General features: G+C 56.6%; 1 protein-coding gene across 6 annotated transcripts in view; it reads right to left on the bottom strand.

The window, feature by feature from the left end:
* Positions 1-718: 718 nt before the first annotated feature.
* The window catches only part of STRA6 (signaling receptor and transporter of retinol STRA6), a 42,869-nt gene continuing 19,673 nt past the window's right edge, over positions 719-23,914 (bottom strand). For 4 of the 6 annotated variants that reach the window (XM_061159009.1, XM_061159013.1, XM_061159012.1 and 1 more), the window contains exons 2-19: positions 23,064-23,196; positions 17,858-17,924; positions 17,481-17,566; positions 16,141-16,280; positions 15,520-15,543; positions 15,170-15,336; positions 13,694-13,816; positions 11,248-11,315; positions 10,993-11,069; positions 10,660-10,721; positions 9,578-9,740; positions 6,351-6,426; positions 4,974-5,107; positions 3,605-3,722; positions 3,415-3,516; positions 2,605-2,768; positions 2,225-2,374; positions 719-1,560 (exon numbers count right to left, since the gene is read on the bottom strand). In XM_061159009.1, the coding sequence (XP_061014992.1) occupies positions 1,391-1,560; positions 2,225-2,374; positions 2,605-2,768; positions 3,415-3,516; positions 3,605-3,722; positions 4,974-5,107; positions 6,351-6,426; positions 9,578-9,740; positions 10,660-10,721; positions 10,993-11,069; positions 11,248-11,315; positions 13,694-13,816; positions 15,170-15,336; positions 15,520-15,543; positions 16,141-16,280; positions 17,481-17,566; positions 17,858-17,924; positions 23,064-23,179 (2,007 nt within the window). In that variant the 5' untranslated portion in view covers positions 23,180-23,196 and the 3' untranslated portion in view covers positions 719-1,390. Of the gene's footprint in view, positions 1,561-2,224; positions 2,375-2,604; positions 2,769-3,414; positions 3,517-3,604; positions 3,723-4,973; positions 5,108-6,350; positions 6,427-9,577; positions 9,741-10,659; positions 10,722-10,992; positions 11,070-11,247; positions 11,316-13,693; positions 13,817-15,169; positions 15,337-15,519; positions 15,544-16,140; positions 16,281-17,480; positions 17,567-17,857; positions 17,925-23,063; positions 23,197-23,480; positions 23,618-23,914 lie in introns of those variants that run through there. The other 2 variants (XM_061159011.1, XM_061159015.1) reach the window with 2 other exon arrangements.

The raw sequence follows: 23,914 nt of genomic DNA, 5'->3' as shown, positions 1-23,914 counted from the left end.
GTGTGTGGGGTGGCCACATTTGCCCCACTCTCGGTAGCCCCAGTCCCATAGTAGTCCACACCTCAGCCAACCCCCCGCAGGAGTGGGGGACCCCCTCAGCGGCCCTTCCCTTTGCAGGCCAGTCTCCTCCCACCTCTGTGTGTGTGTGTGTGTGTGTGTGTGTGAGAGAGAGAGAGAGAGAGAGAGTCAGTCTTGTCCAGCTCTTTGCCACCCCATGCACTACAGCCCACGAGCCTCCTCTGTCCATGGAATTCTCCAGGCAAGAATACTAGAGTGGGTTGCCATTTTCTTCTCCCGGGGATCTTCCTGACCCAGGGGTTGCACCCCCGTCTTCTGCATTGTAGGCAGTTTCTTTACCCTCTGAGTCACTACAGAAGCCCCCCCACCCCAACCTCCATACTCTTATTCATATTGCTTTCTCCTGAAATCTCTCCTCCTTCCCAAATCCTGCACATTCTTGAAGACCCAGAATCAGTCCTACACCCAAAGCCCACACTCACACAGCTCAGGGGTGGCACCCTGGGTCCCCAGGCTCTCCACCACCCAAAAGGATGTGGCCACGGGTTCCCCCTCTGCCCTCTCTACCCAGCCCAGCATGTGACCAGAATACCCCAACCCCACCCAAGCCCCACAAACACAGTGTTGATTCACTGAGAGTCCGGGTGGTTTTCCCCACATATCCCCCTCCCCGCCTCCCCCTCACCTCAGGAGGACTGCTTCTCAAGCACAAGTTTATTACAGAGAGCACACTAACCTCTTTCATAATCTCTAAGGGCATACCAACTACAAAAATATCAGGCTCTCAAGTGTGGCCAGCTTGGTGTGGGGCCTGGTTGAGCCATGACTTTGCTGTGGGGTAGGAGCCCATGGCTTCCTCCTGGGCTGCCTTGCAAGCCATAAGGGCCCCCAGAAAGAGAGGGGAAGCTTTAGGAGACAGGAGGCACTGCGTCTCGTCACGGTGGGGAGGTCCATCTGCAGCTGAGGGGGGCCAAGCTGGAAGGCTAGGCTGCCCTGGCCTGAATCACCAACCCCGGTCAGGAGAAGGCTTCAGGGAAGCCTGGAGGCCGGTGGCAGGGCTGGGTGTCGGCAGGGGCCTGGACCTGCTTCCTGGGCCAAGAGGCAAAACCACCGCTCGCCTTCTCCAGAGCCCTCACTGGCTTCCCAAGGTCAAGAGAGGCAGACCAGAGCCTTCCCGAGGCTCGAGGCTCATAGTGCTGACAGACATCCATCCAACCAGAGTGACCCCGTGGCTGGTCCCGCTAAATCCCCGGGACCTGCGGGCAGAGCTGGGGCCAAGCAGAGGGCTGCCATGGCCATGGTGATGACTCTGGGAGAGCCGGGGAGGGACGGGCTGGGAGGCAAGGACACGGAGGTGTGGGCTTCCCCCGCCTCAGGGCTGGGAGCCGTTGACCCGGGCACCCGGCAGGGCTGTCTTCCGGAAGGCCTGCAGAGCTGGGTTGTGCAGCAGCGTGTACGCCAGACCCCAGCGAGCCCTGCCTTGATGGGCCCTGGGCCCCGCTCCCTTGGCCACCAGGTCCTTGGTCTGTAGCAGCTGAATCCCTGAGAAGAGGCCTTCTGTGAGTCACTCAACAAACACCCAGCCAAACCCCGCCTCCCCCCTACCAACCCCAAGATGAGGGCAGAATCTGAAAATCACACGTGTAAAGTGGGGGAGGTTGATGAGACAGGGGCTCCGGGTGCGATTTCACAGGGTGGGAAGCCGGGAGAAGTGTGGGGCTGCAGAAGGGCTTTGTTCAAGCTCAAGGGGTCATCCTCTGGGTAGCTGGTAGGAGAGGGAGAGGAGGAGCTCTGCGGAGGGCAGGGATGGGACAAGGGGCTGGAGCCAGCTCCGTGCCCCCCTCCCTACCACACCCAGGCAGAAGGGCAAGGGAAAGACAGACTGCTTAGAAGGTGAGTAGGGGGTGGCCTGGGTGGTGGGGGTGACTGAGCCCCTTAGCAAGACAGAGGACTCATTCCCCAAGTAAGAACTAAGTGTGTGTGCACACATGTGACAGTGTGTATATGTTAGTATCAAGGAAAAAGTTACCCTGAGACGGGCCAGGAAAATTCTCACTTCTTCTCTCCCACAGGCAGCCCAGAGAGGAAGTAAGCATTTTCCTGGCCCTCTCTCCCTTGCCTGTGTTGGAGACAGGGGCATGCCTTCCTCTTGGGAGAAGCCAGGTGGGTTCAACTTCCCCCCTCCATCCCCAGTGGAAAGGCGCACCTTCCTCTTCCTCCCCCAGTCTGAGGCCATCCTGGGGGGTGGTGCGGGGCTGGGGCCTCTGAGTTCGCAGGAGCAGGGCACAGAAGGCCATCACGGCTGGGTGTGACTGGCTGACCTCCATCTTCAAGAAGTTGCAGTATGTGTGGTAGCCTGGGTGGGTGGAGGAGGCAGCGCTAGTCGGGGAGGACCCAGACGGCCCGTAACACAGATACAGGGAGTGTCCCGCATGCCCACGTGGACACCTGAGCACGTGCACTGCGAGTGGCCCCCTGCTCAGGGTTACGGACATCCTCCAAGGAGACTAGGTCAGGGCAGATCCGCCCTCCCTGATTGGCCAGCCTGAGCATCCCCTACCCTCGGCTCCTGCCCAGTGACCTTACCGGGGTCAAGAGTGGCGGCTCTAGGAGGCAGCAGGCTGAGGTCCATCCGGCCAAGGTGGACGGCATTGTAGAGGGCAGACAGGAGCACTCTCCAGGCGGCCACCATGGCGCCCACCAGCACGTTGACGGGGAAGAGAAGGAAGGTGGCTGCATAGAGCACTCGCCTGGGGTTGGGGAGAGGAGGGCTGAAGCAGTTCCCCACACAGAGGCCCTTCCTCGGGGTCAGTGTCAGACTGACAGGACCACCGCTGCCGTGTATTTACTGAGTACACCTCTGTGCACCCACCTTGTGCCTTATGTAACCCAGCTCACCCATTCCCCCAATCTGGGAGGCCCGGAGAGATGGGGTGACTTAGCTAAGGCTGCCTAGCTGGTCAGTGGCAGATTTGGGGCTTCACTCCAGGTCCACCTGGATCTTCCTATGATCCTGGTGTCTCCCACCTCCCTTCTCTGGGTCCCTTGTTCACAACTCTAAGCCTCTCCTAGGGCCAGGATCCTCCCACAGCCTAGCAGAGAAATGACATGGCTGTTAACCTCCTTCCTGCAAAGGGGAGAGCAGGGCTGATCCCCAAGATAGGGAAAGCTCAGCGGGTATTTCTGGCCCTGTGACAGGTAAACAGAGGCATTGTGAACTAAGCTGGGCCACGACCGCCTCTCTCTGTGGATAAGGCGAGCTCTTTTTACCACCCGCTGGGGCCCCCTGTTAGAGAAAGGGGAAAGACAGCAGTGGAGGGAGAAAGGCACAGAAAGGAAGACAGGGAAGAAGCGGCCAAGGGCCTGAGGGAGCCACAAGCCCAGAAGCCACCTCACCGGTTGGTCAGTCCCGGGCGTTCATGGTGAGTGTCCAGGAAGACCCAGTGGGCTGCCACGTTCTGCAGGGTCACAGCCAGGACCAAGGTCAGCCAGAAGGGCCTGTGGGAGGTGAGGGGATGGGGAGGGTGTCACTGTTAGTGGCCCTTAGGGAAGGGGTCCCAGAAGCCTCAGCCCCTTCCTCACTCACCATGAGGACTTCAGGTAATGGAGGAGCAGGAGGTTCCTGCCGTGGAGCATGGGCATGAACACCAGGAAGGCCAGGGTCAAGGTCCCCAGGAAGAAGAGGATCTGCTGCACCAGGAGCCCTGCCAGCATCGGGAGGAGGGGCGCAGCCATCAGCCCACCCCCGCCACTCCCAGACACTCAAAGCTTTGGAATCGGGTAGACCGGGTTTCAGATCCCTGCTCTGCTGCTGTTTAGCTGTGCCACCTTGAGCAAGTTACTTAACCTCTCTGAGCCTTGGTTTCTTCCTCTGTAAAAAGGGGAGAGGGCCCCCCTACCCAGGAGGACCGTGCTGAGGAGGCAGTGAGACAAAATCTGTGGCCACTCTTGGAAAACCACAAAGTGCTTTGCAAATGTTACTTTTCCCCCCAATTGCTCCTGCATCCTTGAGGACAAGACAGTATTTGAAAATAATGTTTACATTCCTACTGGCCAGAGCCTGGCCCATGGTAGGCACCTGAAAGCTGTCTATTGAAATGATGGGCTAATTGTTTACCTAGGATGTGTACAAAAGGGCTCCGGAGGCTTAAAGTTTACTAATTCAAGGAATTATGACTTTTAGTGCTAATAGTCCCTCTACCCCTTTTTATCATCTTGTCCCACCTTACCCAGAGAGGTGAGAGCTGAAAGAACCAGCAGGAAGGGAAATCAGACCCTTGCTGGCTTCGGCCCACTCACATTTGAGAGGACTTTACTCACTGCAGTGCCCAAGGAAAGAATCAGAAACTCGGAGCATGGAAGGGTCCTTGAAGTCCATCTAGTCCAGTTCTCTCAGAGTAGGACCCCCTTTGCAGCCCCCAGGAATGGCCACATAACCACGCTAGTGGAGGATAGGGAAGCCTGGCATGATACAGTCCACGGGGTTGCAAAGAGTCGGATGTGACTTAGCGACTGGACAATACTAACAGTCATGCTTGAATACTCCCAGTGACAGGGATCTCATTACCTACTGAGAGGCCATCATGATATAGCCCTCTCTTACAAAAGCAGCAATGTGCCTCCTTCATCTTTCCAGCCCTGGGTCACCCTCTGTGCTAACACCTGGTGGCACCCAGGAGCCAATCTAGTGATGGATGTTCTTTCACCAAAGGCTCCCGCACCTAGCCCCTCCCACTCATCCCACCTGTGTGGACTCCCTGAGGGCAGGGGAGGCAAGGTGGTTCTTTCCTTTTGCTTTTACCCCAGAGCCAGCTCTAGCACAGGCAGGCAGACCCACAGGGGCAGCCAAGACCTGCAGCACATTCTCCACCCTCCCCACCCCAAACTCGGGCCAGTGTCTGGGGTCAGATGGAGGTCAGTGCTGAGGTCAGGTGGAGTGGACGAAGGGGGCTCACCAAGGCAGGTAAAAGCAGTCTGGTAGGCGGTGAAGCTCATCCAACAGAATATGGCCTGGCGGGAGGGGCGGGGGCTCTGGGTCAGGGGGCCCATGTCCAGGGCGCCCCCTCGGTGCAGAGCTTGCAGGTTGGTCCTAGGGTGGGAGTGAGGAAGGCAGGGATCTCAGGGAGCACACATGCTGCCTTATTCTCAGCTCTGGGCCGGCCTCTGGCTGAACCCCCAGTCTAACCCACAGCCACGGGCAGGGAAGCCCAGGGCTGTGGGAGCCCAGTGGAGCCTACTAACCCAGCCTGGGAGGTCAGGGAGGGCCTCCCAGAGGAGGTGATGCCTGAGTGGAGTCTTAAAAAATGAACGAGAGTAAGCTGGTAGCGGGTGGGGCAGGGATCAAGGGAGACAAATCAAAACAGAAGACTCAACCTGAGCCAAGTCAGGAAAGTGAGACACAACAGTAGGGATGGAAAGTGACTTGCAGCTCAGAAACCAGGGCGGGAGGCCAGGTTCCAGGTGGGCAGAGGCTTGAGAGCCTGAGCCACCTGACGCGAAGAGACAACGAATTAGAAAAGACTCTGATGCTGGGAAAGATGGAAGGCAGGAGGAGAAGGAGGTGACAGAGGATGAGATGGTTGGAAGGCATCATTGACTCAATGGGCATGAGTTTGAGGAAGCTCTGGGAGTTGATGAAGGACAGGAAAGCCTGGCGTGCTGCAGTCCCTGGGGTTGCAAAGAGTCAGACACAACTTAGCAACTGAACAACGACAACAAATAGTGCCAACCCAGTAAGAAAAGATTCTGGAGCAGGAACCATGAGGCCTGATCAATGTAAAGTATACAGACCAGCTTCCTGCTAAGTCCCTGGCCCTCCCCTCCCCACCCACCCTACTCCCAACCAGAACCTTCTCTCCTTTTCTGCTCACACTTCTTCAGTGCTCCTTACCATTCACCATGAAAGGGCGAGGTAGGCGGCTTGGCATTCAATATCCCACAAGAATCTCTCCGGTGCCCCAGGCGCCAGCCGGCCCACCCCCTCACCCACACTCACACTTGCTCTTGCCCATGCAGCTCCTCCCGCCCATGGCACCCTGCCTCCCTCGTCTCCCGGTAGGATGCCAGCTCTCCCAGGCGACCCCTCCTCAGAAGGCAAACCCCACACTTCAGCCCTTTATCAGCCGTGCCCTGCATTATTCACAGACATTTCTCCAACCAGACAGGGAGACCCCACCTCCACCCACCGCAGGGCAGCTGGCCTCAGGGACAGCTTGGTCCTGCAGGTATTCTCCCTCCCTCTAGTCCCGATTTCCCCCTCCTGGGTCAGGGGTCCTGCAGGCCCGACCTCTCCCCCACATCTGTATCAGGGGGTGTCAGAGCCTGCCACTGACCTGTGTGTCACCAGCGAGTGGACCAGCATGAGGAAGGTGAGCAAGCAAGACAGGACCAAGGCCGAGATGTAGCAAACTGGAAGGCCGAAAAGGAGCAAAGCGGGAGGTCAGGGCCTGGGGCAGGTCTCCCGGGAACCTCTGAACTGCTGTCGAAGGGGTGGCTGGGTGGGAGTTACCCCCACCCCACACCCATACTGAGCGGAAGCCTCTCGTCACTTTCCCTGTTCTCAGATCCAGTGTAAGTCAACAACTTCGGTTGCCCCTTCCTGCCAGGTGACGTCTGGTGGCCAGGATGGGAGAGGCCGGCTCTGAGGTTGCAGATCTGGCCCTCACCCTGGTCTTGCTGCTTCCACTGCTGTGTGGCCCCCAGTGAGGGACTCCATGGGGGTCTGCCTGGCGTGTGCCCCCAGCTCCATGACCTCCTGGCTGTGAGGCATCAGGAGATCATGCCATCTCCCAGCCTCAACTTGTCCATACCAGGCACACCGCTGGGCTGCCCATCTCCCAGCATGTTGTGAGCCCTAAAATCCCATCAGGGCCAGCATCAGTGGCCTTGGTTCAGAGCACAGAAGATGTGAGCGACCATCAGTGTGACCTGAATCCATCAGAATGAGGGATGTGACCGCTGCTACCCATCTCCTCCCCAACTCCCCATCCACCCTGGCCAGGAGTTCCTTGTATCAGCAGTAACTGGGACAGAATGTATGGTGTGTTGTGGACAAGCCTGGTCTTTAAGTATAGCAGGGCTGCAACCCTTCCACCCTATATCCACAGCCAATCTCACACAGTACCCTCAGAACAACCCCACAGGAGAGGCCCAGGGAGACGTGGGACCCACAAAGAAGCTGAGACTCAGAGCTGGTGGGCTTGACCCACCAGCCACACCGCTTGGAAGTTATGGAGCACGTTGTGCAATCTTCTGATCTAGGATAAGCCTGGGAGGTCTGCACCCTGATCCCATTAGTCATCTGAGGGAAGTGTTCCTGGTTCCCATGAGAGACTCAGGAGGGGAGCAAACACACATGGGAGAGGCAAGCACTGGGTCCTTGCAGCCACAGGTACTGGAGATGTGGGTCTTACCACTGACAGCATATTAGGATCACCTGGAGCTGTTTCAGTTCCCATGGCCCAGGGACTTCCAGTGGCCCAGTGGTTAAGAATCTGCCTTGCAATGCAGGGGACACAGGTTTGATTCCTGGTCGGGGAACTAGGATCCCACATGCTTCATGTGCCACAGCTACTGAGCCTGTGCATCACAGCTGGAAAGCCGGAGTGCCACAAGGGAAGATCCTGAATACTGCAACTAAGACCCCACGCAGCTAAAAAAATAAATAATTTAAAAAATTCCCATAGCCCAAGCTGCACCCCAGAGCAATTAAGTCAGAATTCCTGGGCATAGGACCCAGACCTTAGCTTTTTGGAAAGCAACCCCAGTAATTCCAACGTGCACTCAGGATTGAGAACCACTGAACTGGGTTTTTTCCCCCAAAGTCAGAGCCTTAATGATCTCTTATAGTCAGCAGTTGATTGAAATCCATCAGGCCAACCAGCACACGTAAAGCGCCAGCTACAAGTGGTTCTCAGACTCAGTCTTGTATTTGAATCATGGAGAAGGCTTGTCCAGTCACAGAGGCTGGGCCCCACCCTCCAGATTTCTGAAGTCTGACTAGAGCCTTGGGATTTCTTCAAAGTTACCAGGTGATTCTCAGGCACAGACAGGAGTGAGGACAACCACTACAGAAACCTGGGGCCACTGTGCCTGCCCCTGGTTCAGTCGTGCAAGGAGGCAGAGGTGGGCCCTTTACTGAACAGAAGGCCAGGAGAAAGCCCTGGGCATGTGCAGCTCTGCTCCACTCTGTCCAGAGCCAATACGGTGCCAGCAAAGATACACCCTGGACTGTCTCAGCCAGGAGGCAAGGAGTTTGCCTGCTGAGCCTGCCAAGGTGAGCAAACAGGGTAACTTGTAAGTGTCAGGTGTGTTGAGTAGAAACCAAATCCCCTGTCCTAGACATGTCTGCCTCTTGAGTTCCTGCTCTGCGAGAGGAGATCAATGATGCTGACCCAACAGGGCTGCTGTGAGCAAGGTCTGAGCTTGGATATGGACTGATAAGGGTCATGTCTGCTCCTGCCCGTGGCTCAGATTGTGACCTACTTGGAAAATCTTGGAGGTGTCATTTTTCAGCCCATCCAGAGCTTGTCACCTGTGGGCTTTAGACACAGTTCCAGGACAGATTCTGGTAGGGGAGCAGATGCACTCAGGAAAGTGACGGTCAGGGAAGGAAGCAGTCACCGCACACACCTCTGCCCACCCGTACGCCCTCCCTGATGGTCTTGGTAAGGAAGAGCTGCAGGGCCGTCATACCTCCACCTGCAATAATGGCAGCCTAAGCTCCAACCATCACATGTTACTCCTCAGGAGCTAGGGTGCCTGTGCCAGCCAGAGACTCCCTAGCCAGAAGAGGGTGTAGGCCCCTTGACATCTAACCACCAGGCCCTGAGTCAAAGTGGTGGATAGTCCCAGCCTGGGTTAGGAGACTTTGTTCTTCTCTTGGCTGTATTTCTGTCTGGCTGTACAACCTCAGACCAGTTCTTCCCCTTGTGTCAAGTGAGGATGTGTCTCAGTCTCCTGCATAGGGCTGTGGAGGTGAGGCAGGTGGATAACAGGGCTAAGGGCTAGCGGAGGCATCAGACCACAGAACTGGGAGGAAGGGGGGCGGCTGGTATAGTTTCAGAGCCCAGGAGCTCATTGTCAAGGGAAGGAAGGAGAAAGGAGGTGCCTTGAGGACAGGGATTGGGAAGAGAAAGCATTTGCCCTTCCTGACCCCACCCACCTGCCGTAGGATTAGCTCAGAATCCTGGCCCGCCATCCCACCACAGTGCCTCCTTTCCTGCTTCCCTCAGAGCCTACGGCTGTCCCCTCAGTTCACACACACCATGCCCTCCTCGACCTCCACACCTATAGAGAGGGGCAAAGTCTCTGGGGGTAGGGGTGGTGGTGGGGGTGAGAGATCTCACATGAGCTGACAAGGGGCCAGGGAGATGACCCCTTCAGGTCTCAGAGACTCAGAACTGGAAGCTCCAGCTGACCCAATTTGTAGATGAGACAGCCGAGGCTCAGAGAGGGGATGCCCAAGGCACCCCACGTGTCCGTGGCTCCTGGGACAGAGCTCAGGCATCCCAGCTTGGGTCCCCACTGCGGCACCTCGGGGGCTCCTGGGAGGCCTCACCTTCTAGAGCCCACAGGTGGTGCTTCACCAGCTCCACCACCTCCTGCCTGTCCTCTGACAGCACGATCCCAAAGCCGGCCAGCAGGTAGGAGACGTCCGTGGTGATCCCCGCCCTCACCTTCTGGATGGTGGGTACCACGCCCACTAGCAGCAGCAGGGCCACCTGGAAGAACCCCGAAATCAGGGCGGCAGGGCCTGGCTGTGCTCACACCAGGCACTCCCATCCCAGGAGAAGTGTTTTCTGAGACTTCAGGAGATAAACTCCAACAGCCCTGGGCTGCAGCCACGTGCCCATCATTCATCACAGTGCTCTTATCTGTCTCTTAAAGCAGCATCCTCAGGCCTCTAATCAGCATGTTACAGATACGACTTTAGCCTCATCGACCCCAGACATGCTTTCAAGCAACACAAGTGCATATGTGCATCTCTGAATCATCTATCTAAATTTAGTATGAAATTTCCAAATTTTCCATGTTGGAGAAAGCAAGGTATCCCATAAGTGAGCACAGGCATTGAAGCTAGCTGGACCCAGATTCGAATTTTGGCTACCCTGAGATATCAGCTGTAGGAACAAGGCCAAGTCAAATTCATCTCTCAGCCTTAATTTCTTCCATCTGTGAAAGGGAAAAGACTCATACCTACCTCCCAGGATCTTCAATTTTTTGTCTTTTTTAGGGGGGGATGGTGGTGGTGGTGGGGATTTATCAAATATACATTATCTCACTAAATCTTCTCGACTGAAAGGAAAATAATTCTATTTCCTCCATTTCACAGCTGAGCTAGTGGGTTCAGGGATGTTGAGTAACTCGTCCAACATCACTCAGGAGGTAAATAAAGGAGTGAGGATTTAAATCTGTGTTTACATGACTCCAAAACTCATGCTCTGACCCTGTGTGAGCCCAACAAGGGTTAGCATCCCCTCCCTTCTGGGTAGGCCAGCATTCCCAAGATGGCCAGAAGCAACAGGATAGGACTGTGGGTGGGGCTCTTGGGGAGCTGAGCAGGGGAGCCTGAGTTATCTCAGGGTTGGGGGTTGGGAGCAGGGGTCCAGAGGCAAACGGCATGACAGAGGCAGGACATACCTGGTAGATGGCCGTCCCTGTCAGGGTGACTGAAAGCACCAGCTTCAGGGGGAGTCGGAATCCTGCAGTCCCCAAAAGGAGGGGCATGGTGAACCCCAGCACCTTCCAGGCCCCGGAGCCCCCTCCCGCCCAAAGGACCCGGGAATAGGACCACAGGTCACAGGATCCTGGACCACCCAGGCCAGTCAGGGGCTTCCCCTTGTCCCAAGCTGGGGTTGTTGCTCCTGATGACAATGGTACTAAAGGTCAGAGCTGGCTTTCTACAGCACCTGTTCTGTGCAAAGGAGGGCTGAGGTCACCTGTCACTCTTGACCTCAGCTCCCCACCCCATACCTCGCTGTGGAATATAGACGGAGTGTCTGAAGTAGATCCAGGCCCGGGACGCGAAGCCATGCTTGCAGGTGTGGGAGCTAAGGAAAGACCCAGGCAGGAGGGAGCTCTCAGGAGAAGCTCCTGCCCCAAGCCTGGGCCCCAGGGTCTGGTTGATTCTTCATCTCTGTCCCACCATGTGGCCCAGTGCCAAGCTCCCAAACAAACCTGCCTGCCCAGGCCTGTCCCCCAGCCCAAAGGATGTGCCTGGAACCTCACCTGCTTTTCAGCTTCTTCTGGCAAAGGAGGGTCCTCAGATATTCTTCAGAGTAGCTGCTCTGCAGCCCCTGTGGGGACAGAAGGACAAGAAGATGGGACCTGTCTTGAGCCATCCCTGGGGCCCTGGCTCAGGGTACCATGGTGGGCACCCTGTAGGTGCTCCATACAAACCTCTTGGCTGTGGTAGACTATAGAGAAAGAGCACCTTGTGGGGATAAGGGCCATGCCCCCCAAAGCTGCCCTCCCCTCCTCCTTAAATAAAAGACTAATCCGTCTCCTAGCTAAGAACTCCCAGTGCTGGCAAGTTTTTCCTAAGGGCTATTTCCAACCATCCCCGGCTTTACTCAGTCTCTTCACATCACTGCTTTCCCCCTGGCCCTCGGGCCTTTGCTAGCTGAGACGGGGATTAAAGGGAGACTATGTCCCACGAGTTTATCCCTTGACCAGGACACAGGCTGGGTCGTTTTGGGTCAGATGCCCCAGGCCTCTCCTACTCCAGGGAGATCACAAGGGTGACCTGATTTGTCTAAGCCACATTCCAGGCCTTAAGCTGCCTGCCAAGTGGCAGAGGCCCACAGTAAGATGCGGTGAGCCCCTGGCCCCTGATCATTTGGAAAATATAGGCCAAGTCACCCATTGCCATGGGAACCCTGGGATCCAGGGCAGGTGTGGATCAGCTCAAAGAATGACTGTGTCCTTTGAGGATTAAAACTCTTTGACCAAGAGCCAAAGAGGATTTTATTTCTCCTAAGACTTCCCGAGAGGAAAGGCGTGAAATGGAAGGAGAGGCTGAGAAGATCCTCAGGAGAGGAGGGAAGGGCCTGAGCAAGGCAGAGACGTGCCTGGTGTATCCTGGGGAGCCGCTCCCCTCCTCTGAGAGTCTGGAGGGCAGTAGTGACAAGTACCGAGGACCCTACTGCTACCCTGTGAGCTCAAACCTGCAGTCAAGTGGGTCAGCGGGGGATCCAGAGCCACCCTGGAGATGCTGAGCCCACCTGCCTCTTCTCCCCTCCGTGGGGACCTCACTCCTTCTCTGGTTTCAGTTCCAACCCCTCTGTTGCGCTCCAGGCCCAGGGTCCAGCTGCCCGCCAGACCCCTTGGCACCACACACGCACAGCTGTACATCGTCCCCCGCACACCTGCTCTCATCCAGGGCTCTGCATGTCGCCAGGAACTGGCGCCACCACCCACCCGCTGTCTGTCCTGGATGCCACCCTTCAAGCGTTTCCTTCAACCTCCCCATCTGCAGAGCAACCAGCCTTTTGCATCTCTGTGGGGTAGTTTCCCTCCTCCCCCTCTCTCACAAGGAAAAGACTCGACCCCTCCTCCACCCATGCTCTGGGGTTGCAAATCTCACACTGCACTGTAAATATATGTCTCTGTATCCATTGCCCCCAGCATGCTGGGAGCCCTGGAAGTCCAACTCAGGTCACCTGGCTGAGTCCATAGCCCCAGCCCAGGACCTGCATAAGATAGGTGCTTGGAGAATGGTGAATATGATTGCCATATCTTGTAAGAATTATCCCTTGCCATGACATATTCATCCACACACCCACCTACCCAAAACTTCAGAAATATTTGCTGAGTGTCTACCATGTCTACCATCTCCACCATGATGCTGGGAAAGTTTGAAGGCAGGAGAAGGAGGTGACAGAGGATGAGACGGTTGGATGGCATCACTGTGTCAATGGACATGAGTTTGAGCAAACTCTGGGAAATGGTGAAGGACAGGAAAGCCTGGCGAGCTGCAGCCCATGAGGTCACAGAGAGTCGGACACGACTGAATGACTGAATAGTAACTCATGTGCTAAGACCTGCCCGATGCTGCAAATCATGCAAGAATGAAACAGATGCAGCCCATTTCTGCACCTCATACTCTTTGCTAAGCCTGCAATGCCTTTCTTTTTCTCTCCCTACTCCAGATCTTCCCTGTCCTTCAGCCCCTGCAATGTCTACTTCCTCCAGGAAGCCCTCCAAGCATTACTTAGTTCTTCCGGCCCTCCCCTTTATCCAATGTTATCCAACCTAGTGTTGATTCATAATGCAATTCTGCCCCGGGTGCTCCCTGAATCATGTCAGCATCTGCAGAGCTTCTATTAGGCACAAGGCCCTGGCCTGTCTCATTTCTCCAGCTAGATCCTCCATGTTCCAGAAATAGAGCTATGAGTTCCCTGTCTTCCAGCCCACTTCTCCTTTGTTGAGTCCCCACTCTGCAAACAGCTTGATGCTCTAGGCATCCTGGGTGCCAGCCAAAGGCCTGGCTTGGCCTTTGCTTGGGGAGGGAGGACTCACCAGTCCCTCAGCGACTCAGCAAATGTTTTCTGAGCACCTTTTATGTTCTAGGCCCTACATCAAGTATGACCACATGTAGGAGACCAAAAGACCTGGGCGAGTCCAAGGTATCTTGAGTGCCGAGTACAAGCCCACCCCAGCCCTGCACCTTTACCTTGGAACCCGTGGCTGCCCCATGACTGAAGCTTCTCACCAGCTGCACTGGGTACCAAAGGCTCAGGAATCCGAGGCCGAGAAGGAGAGGCAGTGAGGCCAACAGGGAGTAGTACTTGTAGATCTGGAGGGACGGACAAACATCAAGACACGTCTACCTTCTGCCTCCTTTTCCCAATCAAAGACTGAGATTCATTTCCCTTCCCAGCTCACAGGGGCCCCTGAAGGTGATCAAGGGTGCGTGGGAAGGCTTCTGGTTCTATCACTACCCTACAACCTAGGCCACTTGGCACCGACTCCTACTTCTCCTTCTCTGGCCCCACAGAGGTGCTTGCCCCTCCCCCAGACCCCTAGACTCCCAGGGCCCTTTCAGAAGCCAAAGGGAGGATGTTTTGTGAGCCCCTCCTACCCACCCCAGGGGACTGCCATGGGACCTGAAACAGGAGACCGCCACCTTCTAGGTCCTGGTGCTTTGACACTGGCCTGTTTTTGTTTTTTTCCTATTACAATTTGCAACCTGAGCAACTGCAAAGAACATGCCCTGCCTCCTGGGGCTGAGGCCCTCCTAGGGTTGAACATGGATTCATTTATTTATTAATTCTGTATGTTTTTACTGAGAGCTTAGTATGTGCCAGGTCCTGGCTGGTGAAAAAGACCAACCAAGTCCTTACTCTCACGGAAACCACCTGAGCTTCAACTCTACCCTGAGGGATCTGTGTTATCAGCTCCATTGATGGGAGTGGGGTAGGGTAGGTGGGGGAACCTGAGCCTCAGAAAGGTGATAAGGTGTTCTCAAAGAACCTGGCACCACCTGGCATCATTGCATGCATTTGCTTGTTTGACTGTGTGTCCCCTTCCAGAAAAGGCAGCTCTTGGGATGCCAGGGACTTCATCGGTCTTAGTCACAGTGCTACTCAGTGACTGGAAATGCCCCTGGTACAGAGAATATGCTCAAATATGTTTGTGGAATGGACTAAGGAAGGAAGGGATAAAGCTGGATTCAAACTTGGGTTGTCTGACTCTAGGCTACACCTACACCCTTTGGGCTCCAAACCAGGCAGCTTCACACCCCAACCAGGCCCAGTGAACCAGGTTCTGAGGTTCTGGACTTCTCTTTTTAACCCTCTGAGACCATCCCCCAACTCAGCACTTGCGTTCTGCAACTTTCTTCACTCTCTCTCCAGCCTGGCCAAGGAAAGTCTGGGCAATTAATAATGGGGAGATTTCAGGGTTCCTCTCCCTCCTTCTCTGCCCCTTCCCTCCCCTCCCCCTCCCAGACAGGAAGCTCCTGAGGGCAGGCCCAGCTGTCTCTCCCACAGAAGGGCCAAGCTTGGAACCAGCACATGGCTAAAGGCATGAATCCCGTGCCCAGTAGAAGGCAGCAGGGAAGCATGTAGACAGAAACGAAAGGAGCCTTGCTGGCTGACGCAGCTGCCCCATACCGCGCTGTCCCAGGCCGTCCCGAGTCCGTGGTTACCTTGGGTGATTCGGGACACTCTGCCCTTTGCCAGACCTGGACCCCCAAATGAGCCCAGGACAGCACGCTGCCTAGCAGGTGGGCGGCTCCATGCCTGACGGTGGCACAGGCAGCCAGCGGATAGTAGAGGGCAGGATAATAGAGCAGAGCCAGTATCTTCCACGGCCCTGGAAGGCAAGACAGGCAGAGAGACACATGATGGAGGAGCAGAGGTGGGGCCTGGGTCCCGCCCATCCTCACTTCTCTCCTGTCTCTATCTTCCCAGCCCCTCGACTGGTTCAATAGGCAAGAGCCCTGCATTCAAGCCAGACTCTTGACTAGTATCAGCTCTGTGATCTTGGGCAAGTTACCTCTTGAAGTCTCAGCTTCCCCATCTGTAAAATGGAGTAACATAGCACGTTAGCAAAGATCAAAGGAGAAGGTATGTGTAGGGTGCCTAGCACCATGCCTGAGTTAGTACTAAATAAATTCAGCTACTATTTTATTACTGTTCCCATCTCTGACCCTCGGCCTCCACCACTGTAGAATGGAGCTGATATCTGCACTTTGCGGAGGCATTGTGAGGATCAGATGACCTGAGGCGGCCACGTAGGAGGGCGGTGGCTCCTCTGGATGGTGGCTGTGCTTTCTACCACCACTTCCTTAAGCCCAGATCAACTCTCCAGGACCCCTCCCTATTCCCCTCCCCTGCTCCTTCATGTTCACACGGGACTAGGCTGTCTGAGGTCTGGGGGACTCCGTCTGTGCCCCCTCACCCAGGGGGGTGGAGTTTGTATAGGAGCAGAGAGGGCAGTATTGACCCAAGGATGGAGCGACAAGATTTCAGACACTGGGGTGGGACAGTTGGTGAGGGTGATGGGACAGCGTCTTCTGGGCGATGGCGCACAGCTGGGATCAGGAGCCCCAGTGCTCTGGATTCCCACCAGCCCCCTGCCATCCATCCAGCCCAGGGCCTTAGCCATGCTGGGTACCTCGGCCGGGTGGTGAGGTGAGGCTCAGGAAAGGCAGCGGGTCCTCGGTGGGGAGCAGCAGACACAGGGAGCTGAAGAGGACCATGAAGACGGCGGCAGGCACGGTCCGGGGCCTGTCCCCAGCCAGGAAATCCACAGGGCTGGTACAGAGCAGGGGCAGGACAAGAGGCCATCACTCAGGCCCTACATGTCCATTACCACCCCGTGTTCCACACACTGGGGAGGTGGAATCCTTCCCCTTTCAAGTGGGGAAACCGAGGCCCCTTCATGTATTCATTCCACAAATATCTGTGGAGTGCCTCCTACGGATCCAGACCCGGGCCCTATGGCAAGTGACTCAGGAACACGCCCCCCTCCCCCCAACACACAGACGCAGAAGGAGCAAGCCTAAGCACTGCTCCCCCCGCCCACTCTGGAAGCTTCAGGAAACGGCCGCCTCCACACTAATCGGTCTGTCTGGGCTGGCAGACCTTCAGAGAGCTGGAGAGTCACAACATCCTTATGCAACGGCCGCCGCCCTGGCCTGGGAGTGGCCCCAGGGCAGAGGGCAGACAGCGGGCACGGCTATCCCAGGCATTGCCCCTCTGAGCTCAGAGCAAGCCTCTGAGACCCTCTGCTTCAGTGCTCCAGCTTGCCTCCATGCCCAAAGGGCTCCATCCTGCCTCATTCACCCCTGGGCCCTTCCCTAGGCAGGGCAAGCTCTTTTTCCTGGCCAGCCAGTGCAGTAGAAACCCCCAGCTCTTTCCCATCAAAACCAGCATGGCAGGCCCCACTCCGGTGTTCAGTGTGTAGTCGGAGTGCAAGGCTGTCTACACTGGGGCTCCACCTACCACCTCCCCCGATTCTGCAGTCTCTCCCACACACACCTGCCCAGTCCCAACTTCTCAGGGTCATCCCCATCCCAGGCTCTGGGGTTGCAAGGCTGAAGAAGGCAGGGAGAGAAATTTCAGCCAGAGGAGCTGGCGGTCAGTCCCTCATAAAACTGTGTCATGTCTAGGAAATACCCTCAGGGAAGAGGGTGAAGATGGCGTGGAGTGATCATGGCCTGTCTAGACCATGGGTTGCCTGAGGGGGTGTGTCCTGGGGCTGGGCCCTCTTGGGCCCAATCTCCCTGGGGTCTGGAACAGGAGTGGGTGCCCCTGAGCGGGTCCCTCCCCTTCTCTCTGGGGGTCCCAAGCAAAGCTGGAGATCTCAGTGAAGGGGGGCGGGATGGGAGAACCTCCAGACTGAGAAAGTTCTGGGTGTCACGGAGGCCCAGGAACCTAACAACTCACCACCCCTCCAGAGTGGCCCTGTCAGCTAGGCCCCCCAGAGAGGAGAGCCGAGGCCAAGGCACCAACCTGGGCAACCCGGGCCTGCCGTGCCCACAGTGGGGCCAGAGCTGGCGGCGCCTCACCAGCATGGCCAGCAGCAGCAACACGAGGATCTGAAAGAATAACACAGAGGCGGGGCTAGGATGCCCAGGCCTTCCCCCAGGGGCTGAGTCAGAGCCCTCGGCCCTGGGAGGCCCCTAGCCCCCGTGCACACTCGGGCAGCATGCTGGGGACCAGCAAGGAGGTGACAGAAGTTTGAGAGGTTAGACTCCGTCTGCATCCCGGTTTGGGTGCCCGCCCGGGGAGAACTCCCAATACCACCCCCCAACCATGTTTAGGGTCCCAATGTCTCCCTTAACCACCCCAGCCTACATCCCCCTGGCAGTAGGCCAGTTTGGACTCACCGACAGCACGGCCAGGCAGGCGTGGTAGAGGCCGGGTGGCACGCTGGGCTGGCAGGAGGGGACCAGCCTGCAGAGCAAGTGAAGGCTGGTCAGGCCGAGGTAGGGAAACCCCAGGTGTGCGGCCAGGTCTGGGGTTCCAGGCTCCCTAGGCTGGGTCTCTACCCACCACCTCCCTTGACCCCTCTGATCGCTCACACACAGTTCCACCTTCTCAGGGCTGTTCTGGGCCCCATGACCCTATGGGGTGCCGCTCCCATACCAAGGCTTAAGGTTATAGGGCTGAAGGAGACAGAGGGCTCCAGGGGAAGACATGGGAGAAACAGAATGGGTCAATTCAGCCTTTCTCTCCATCAAGGCTCGCTTCATTCCTCCCCCCTCCAGGAAGCCTCCCGGACTGCTCCAGGTGTCAAAGACCCCTTCTCCGAACTGCGGCTGAGCATACCACCTGGATCCAGCAATCAAGCACTTGGTTCTGTGATCTGCCTTTCATTCACTGGCATCTGAGTTTGGTCTGTCTGTGACTAGAATGATCTACCTTGGTCTTCCAGGATTTATGTCTCTACTTGTTTTACTTTTGCTAAGGGCTGAGTCATGTGTCAGAGAAAGGTATCAGGTGGAAGCCCTGAGCTCAGGATTGGACCTGAACCTAGAAAAGCAGATAGGATTGGGTTCCTGCGGGAGGGCTAGACCTCTGGGTTTGCCCAGCTGGAGCCTGGGAGTGCCAGAGGGAGGCCACCAGTGTGGATGGGACCACCAAGTTCTGGCGGACGAGGCATCAGAGGAAGCCCCTGCTGCAGCTGGGCCTGCCCTGCCCAGGGGTGGGGGCAGGGGGCTCACCCACCCTGATGGGCTCCGTCCCCTGTGTGGACAAGATGAATCTCAAGGGTGGGCCTGAGGACTGTGCGCTAGAACAGCCCAGGCTTCCTGAGCTTGGAAATCCCAGACAGTGAGGAGCAGGAAAGAACCCAGTCCCCTGGGCTTGTCCTTCAGGTGGCAGGGTACAGAATAAGCCTTTCTTGTACAATTTCTTGGCTCAGGTAGCTCCAGCCTCTTTCCAAAGCAGAATAGTGCTCATGATAGAGTAGAGTAGGCATCACGGGGGATCAGGTTCCTTCTGTCTGCACTCAGGCCTCACACGCCCCACTTACAACTCTGCGGCACCTTACAGGAGTACGTGGGGTCGGGTTTGGGTGAGACAGGGTCGCTTGCCAGCCCCAAGAGTCCAGAGCCCCCACTCCTGGCCATCTCTGGTGGCATCTCATCACTTGACAAAGTCCTATTCAGTCCTGCCCCCCACCCCCAGGTCCAGCTAGAGCAGGGGCTCAGCAAACTGTCCCTGGGCAGCCTGACCCTTTCCCATTCATCCTAGGCCAGGAGGCACCCTGGACCCCCTCCAGAGACCAGTCTGGGGGAATCATTGGCCTTTCTGTACCACCTGGCACCCGCCTCCATCTACCCTTTATTTAGCTCCGTTTGGCTGAGTCTCATGAACCCTCAAATGTTTGCGGTCTGGGCAACAGAAACTTGGCCAAGCAAATGTTTGGCTGATGGTGCGTGGACCTATGTTTTGTGCTGTGGGGCAGGCAAGATGGCACGGACATGAAGAACACCGTGGTAGGGAGGGTGGGAGCTTGATCCTCAAGGGAACACAAGCAGATGCTGAAGGATGAAGAGGGGGAGACATGTGGGGCAAGGCCTCAGAGCGGGTGGTATCTGAGTTTGGAAGATGGTTAGCATCTCTTCAGGCAAACAAGGGCCAAGGGAGCTCCATGTAGAGGAAAGAACAGGAAAAAGTGCAGTGACAGGCAGCAGCAAGTGGAACTGGGGCTACACGAGGTTTTCAGCTTGATCGGAGCCCAGAGGGCAGGCTTGAGAGCCGGTGATAGCAGGCATGGGAGGCACTGAGGGTGTTTAAGCAGGACAGTGTTCTAGATTTTAGGAGATTTCTGTGGCTAGATTTGAATAAATACAACAGCACGGACTTCCCTGGTGGTTCAGCGGTTAGGAATCCACCTCCCAATGCAGGGGATGTGGGTTCAATCCCCGGTCAGGGAACTAAGATTCCATATGCTGTGGGGCAACTAAGCCTACACTCCACAACTGAGCCCAAGTGCTCTGGGGCCTGTGTGCAGCAACTAAGACCCAATGCAGCTAAATAAATAAACATTAAAAATTAAAAAATGCAACCTAGTACTTACTAAGCATTGAATAAGTGCCATGTACTGCTTGTTCCACATACTAACTCAGTTATTACCTAAGAGGTGGATGCTATTAGTATCCTTGTGTAAACGAGGAAAACAAGGCTCAGAGAGGCTAGGTGTCTTGCCCAAATCACACAGCTAGTAAAGCACCAGAGCCAGGATTCACACTGAGGTAGTCTGAATCCAGCAGCCGCAAGTGAGCAGGATGTGAAAGATAAGGAGTATGTGGAAGCCATTAAGTTGAACCATATGAAACTGCCATTTCTTTACATCAGAGACAGTTGCACATCAGCATTTTTAAATGGCCCAGCGTAAACAGTCTCAGAGGTATTTAGGAGGAAGAACTGACATGACTTAATGTGGAGGAGCAGGAGGGAAGGGGTGTTTCTGGGATGGCTGTAGGGTCCTGGGCCTTATTCCAAGATGAAGAGTGAGGACCAGAGTCAAATGGAGTCCAAGGAAGCAGAGGCCTGGTACTGGGCAATTCAGAGGTGGTGACAGGCCCTCGGGGACAGAGGCCAGATTGCCATGTGGTAAGGACAGTGGGACAAAGGAGAAGCCAGAAAATTGTTTCAAAAGTTTGACTCTGAGCGAGAAGCTGCAGAGGGCCCCACCCAGAGCAGAGGGCAGAGCACAGCTCTGGGGGTGAGAGACAGGCTGACTGTCTGGGGCAGGGGTCTGCAGGCCTGGGTTCCAGGGGGGCCTGGAGCCCTGCTCCCTGGCCCTGTCCCCCTCCCACAGCAGAGTGACCTGCAAATCACCCTGGCGTTAGCCTCATTTAGTAGGAGGGCAGGCCATGGAGGAAGCCTCCCAGTTCCGCCTTCCAGGCAGCCCTTTGAAGTGGTGGGGAGGTGACTGACATCCTGGACAGCTGCCACAGATGTATTTGTGTCCCCAGGCTCTGGCTGGGGAGCTCACTATTGATGACGGGTGGATGACACATGAGCACATGGCAAGTAGCACCTGGCCGGAGGAGCCTCTGGGGGGAGGAAGGAGCCAGCCTGGCTTCTATAGATCAATCCTATGTCCAGAGAAGACCCCAGCCAGTGCATCCCAACCCCATCAGACTCACCCCCACCCCCCCAACCTCTCCAGCCAGGCCCTGGTGCCAAGGGGACGCTTGAGTAAGTGTGAGGAGGTTGAGTCCATCCCAGACACTGTCACCAGTGCCCATGACCCCAACTCCAGCCCACTGAGGCACAGGGGGAACCCCTGTCCAGAGCTCCTCCAAGTTTTGGGGCACGACCTCACCGGGGTGTCTGACTCACACAGGAAGAAGTGAGTCCAAATTCACCTCCTTGGGATTCCCCTGGGATCCCAGCTTCCCACTCCCACCTCCAGCAGGAAGCTTGACTTGGTTGGGCCAAGTACATAGAGTCAAACAAAGCTCTTCATTCTCACCTGCAGTGGGAGAAGGGAGCTACAAATGCGAGATGTCACCTACCGCAGAGGTAGTGCTGTTCGTCACTCAGTCCCTGCCACGCTTCCAATTTTATTCTAAGGCCATGTCTAAATACCGGAGCCACAGAGCTGGTGGCGGGCACCTGGCCCCAGCCAATGCCTGGGCCCTGAGGTGGCTAAAGGACACAGCTTCCAACTAAGGCCTTAACTTGGGTGGAAGTCTGTGTCCTCCTGGGGCTCCTGGGCCTCTCTCCATTCTGCTTCTCTCAACTCACACACACACACACACACACACACACACACACACACACACACACACACACACACACAGCAGGAACCTGGGGAGCCCTGGGCTTTCAGGCAAGGGAGGCGGGTACATTGTGCTGACAGCAGGATTGCTTCCCAGGTGGTCAGAACCCCAAGTCCTCCAAACAACACTCCTTCCCCCAGGCTGGGGTGGGGCCTCCCTGCCTGCCGGGTGACCCAGGCCTGGCCAGGCCGCAGCCCGGCCCCTGGGAAGGCACCAGAGCATTTTCCCTTCTCCAGTTTTGGTTGCTGATGGAGAACAGATGTGCACATATCTGGCTCGACGCCGCCCACCCCCACCCCCGGCCCACCTCACCTTTCCAGTTCCCCAAACCCTCAGACAGAGCAGGGAGGTGGGGGATGGGGCTGAGGCCAGGAACAACAAGAGGAGAACTGGGCTCCGGGGCCCACGCAGGCCGGGCGTCCTTGGCAGCATGGGGGCACAGGGAGGCCCAGCTCCTCTGCCAGGGTGCCCAGACTAAACAAAGATAGAGGGATCTGGGCAGAGGCGGCCGTGGGCCGAGTCCTCAGGCCACACAGACTTGGGCGGAGGCCGCCTCCCTCCCCTGACCTGGCCCGAGCACTCCTGCTCAAGAGAACTGGGTCTCCTATCTTCACGGAGCCTCAGACCAGCCTGCGCCAACAGGGCAGCCTGTTCCCCCAGGCCTCCCCCTGACCCGGGCCTGCTCGGAGAAACTGACGCTCATTAACAGCACACCCAAGATGGTCACCACACAGACCAGTAACCCCTTGAAGGCAGGCCTGACTTCCCTCAGCCACTCACCCAGCACTCTCCGTCTTGGCTACAGGCCAAAGTCACCCAGCCCAGGTGGATCTGAGTTTGCAAGAGGGGCCCCCGGAGTCTGTTTTTGAAACACACCACAGGGAGTTCCCTGGTGGTCCAGTGGTTAGGACTCAGCGCTTTCATTGCCAGAGCCCGGATTCAATCCCTGGCCAGGGAACTAATATCCCGCAAGCCATGTAGCATGGCATCACCATCCCCCCACAAAAACAGTCAAAAAATAAACACGCCACACAGGTGATAGTTAGGTGCCTAGCCTGGCCGAGGTCCCCCACCTCAAGTATCTTAACACCAGTGCGAGGGCTGTTCTCACAGAACAGGGGAGGAGTTGAAACCCAGAGAGGCTGTAACTTGCCGAGGGTCCACATAGCAAACGAGCGACAGAGTCCCTCTTAGCAACCCTTGCTCAGGGTCTTCCCCACCTGCCCCCCAATATCAGTAACCTCTGCCACACCCCTCATGCTGTCCAAGAAGAGCCAGAGAGAGTCCAACTCACCCCTCGGGCTGGAGCTCCTGGCCACCCTGGGGCTCGTCGATGTACCAGCTGTCATAGGAATCCTCGTCGTCAGTGGCCCCGGAGGAGGTCTGGTTCCCTGCTGCCTGGGTGGACATCCTCCGACCCTTCTCCTCTGACCCAGAACAAGAGGGAAAAAGCCACTACAGATGTGAAAAGAGGCTTGGGGGGGCGGAAAAAAAGAAGAAAGAAAGAAAACCCAAACAAAGAAACGTTTCTCTTTAATCCTAAAGGTTACTTTCTTGCTTTTAGCTCTCTGGGAAAAGCCCTGTTTGGGAGTGAGGGCCGCAGGAGGAGGGAAGGGCTTCTCCGGTCCCCTCCTGTCCCTTCCCGCCCAGTCTCGTGCGGTCCTGCAGGAGGCTATTATCCCTCGGGGTCCCTGGGCTCTTGCTAGAGCACCTGTCTGTCTCTCTGTGTGACTGGCCACGGGTAGGCTTTGCCTCAAAGCACCATTTTCAAGGAAGTTTTATCCAATCCAAGCTGCCCACAGAGACCTCCCCCCTTCCTTCCCCTCCTCCCAACCACCCAGATGGACCCACAGACACACACTCAAGGAAGGACCAGGGAGGAAGAAGCTGCGGAGATGAAAGGGTGGGCGGGCAGCGGGCGGGCTCAGCACACCCGGCTGGACTCTCCCAGCTGGGCTCCTGTCCCCTCCCGCTCTCAGGGGTCCAGCCCAATCCCCTCCTCTTTGTTCAGGTTCCCTGGAGACCATCCCCCAGCCTCAGCCTGCCCCTCACTGGCCCCTGTGGGCGCCAGTGATGGGAACCATACCCGGGGTCCTCGCAAGCCCCCCTCCCAGAAGTGGAGGCCCGGCTCCACCAGTGGCCCAA

This window comes from Dama dama, chromosome 13, assembly GCF_033118175.1.
Source record: "Dama dama isolate Ldn47 chromosome 13, ASM3311817v1, whole genome shotgun sequence".
Lineage (NCBI taxonomy): Eukaryota > Metazoa > Chordata > Mammalia > Artiodactyla > Cervidae > Dama > Dama dama.
This window is presented reverse-complemented; position numbering and strand designations above follow the sequence as displayed.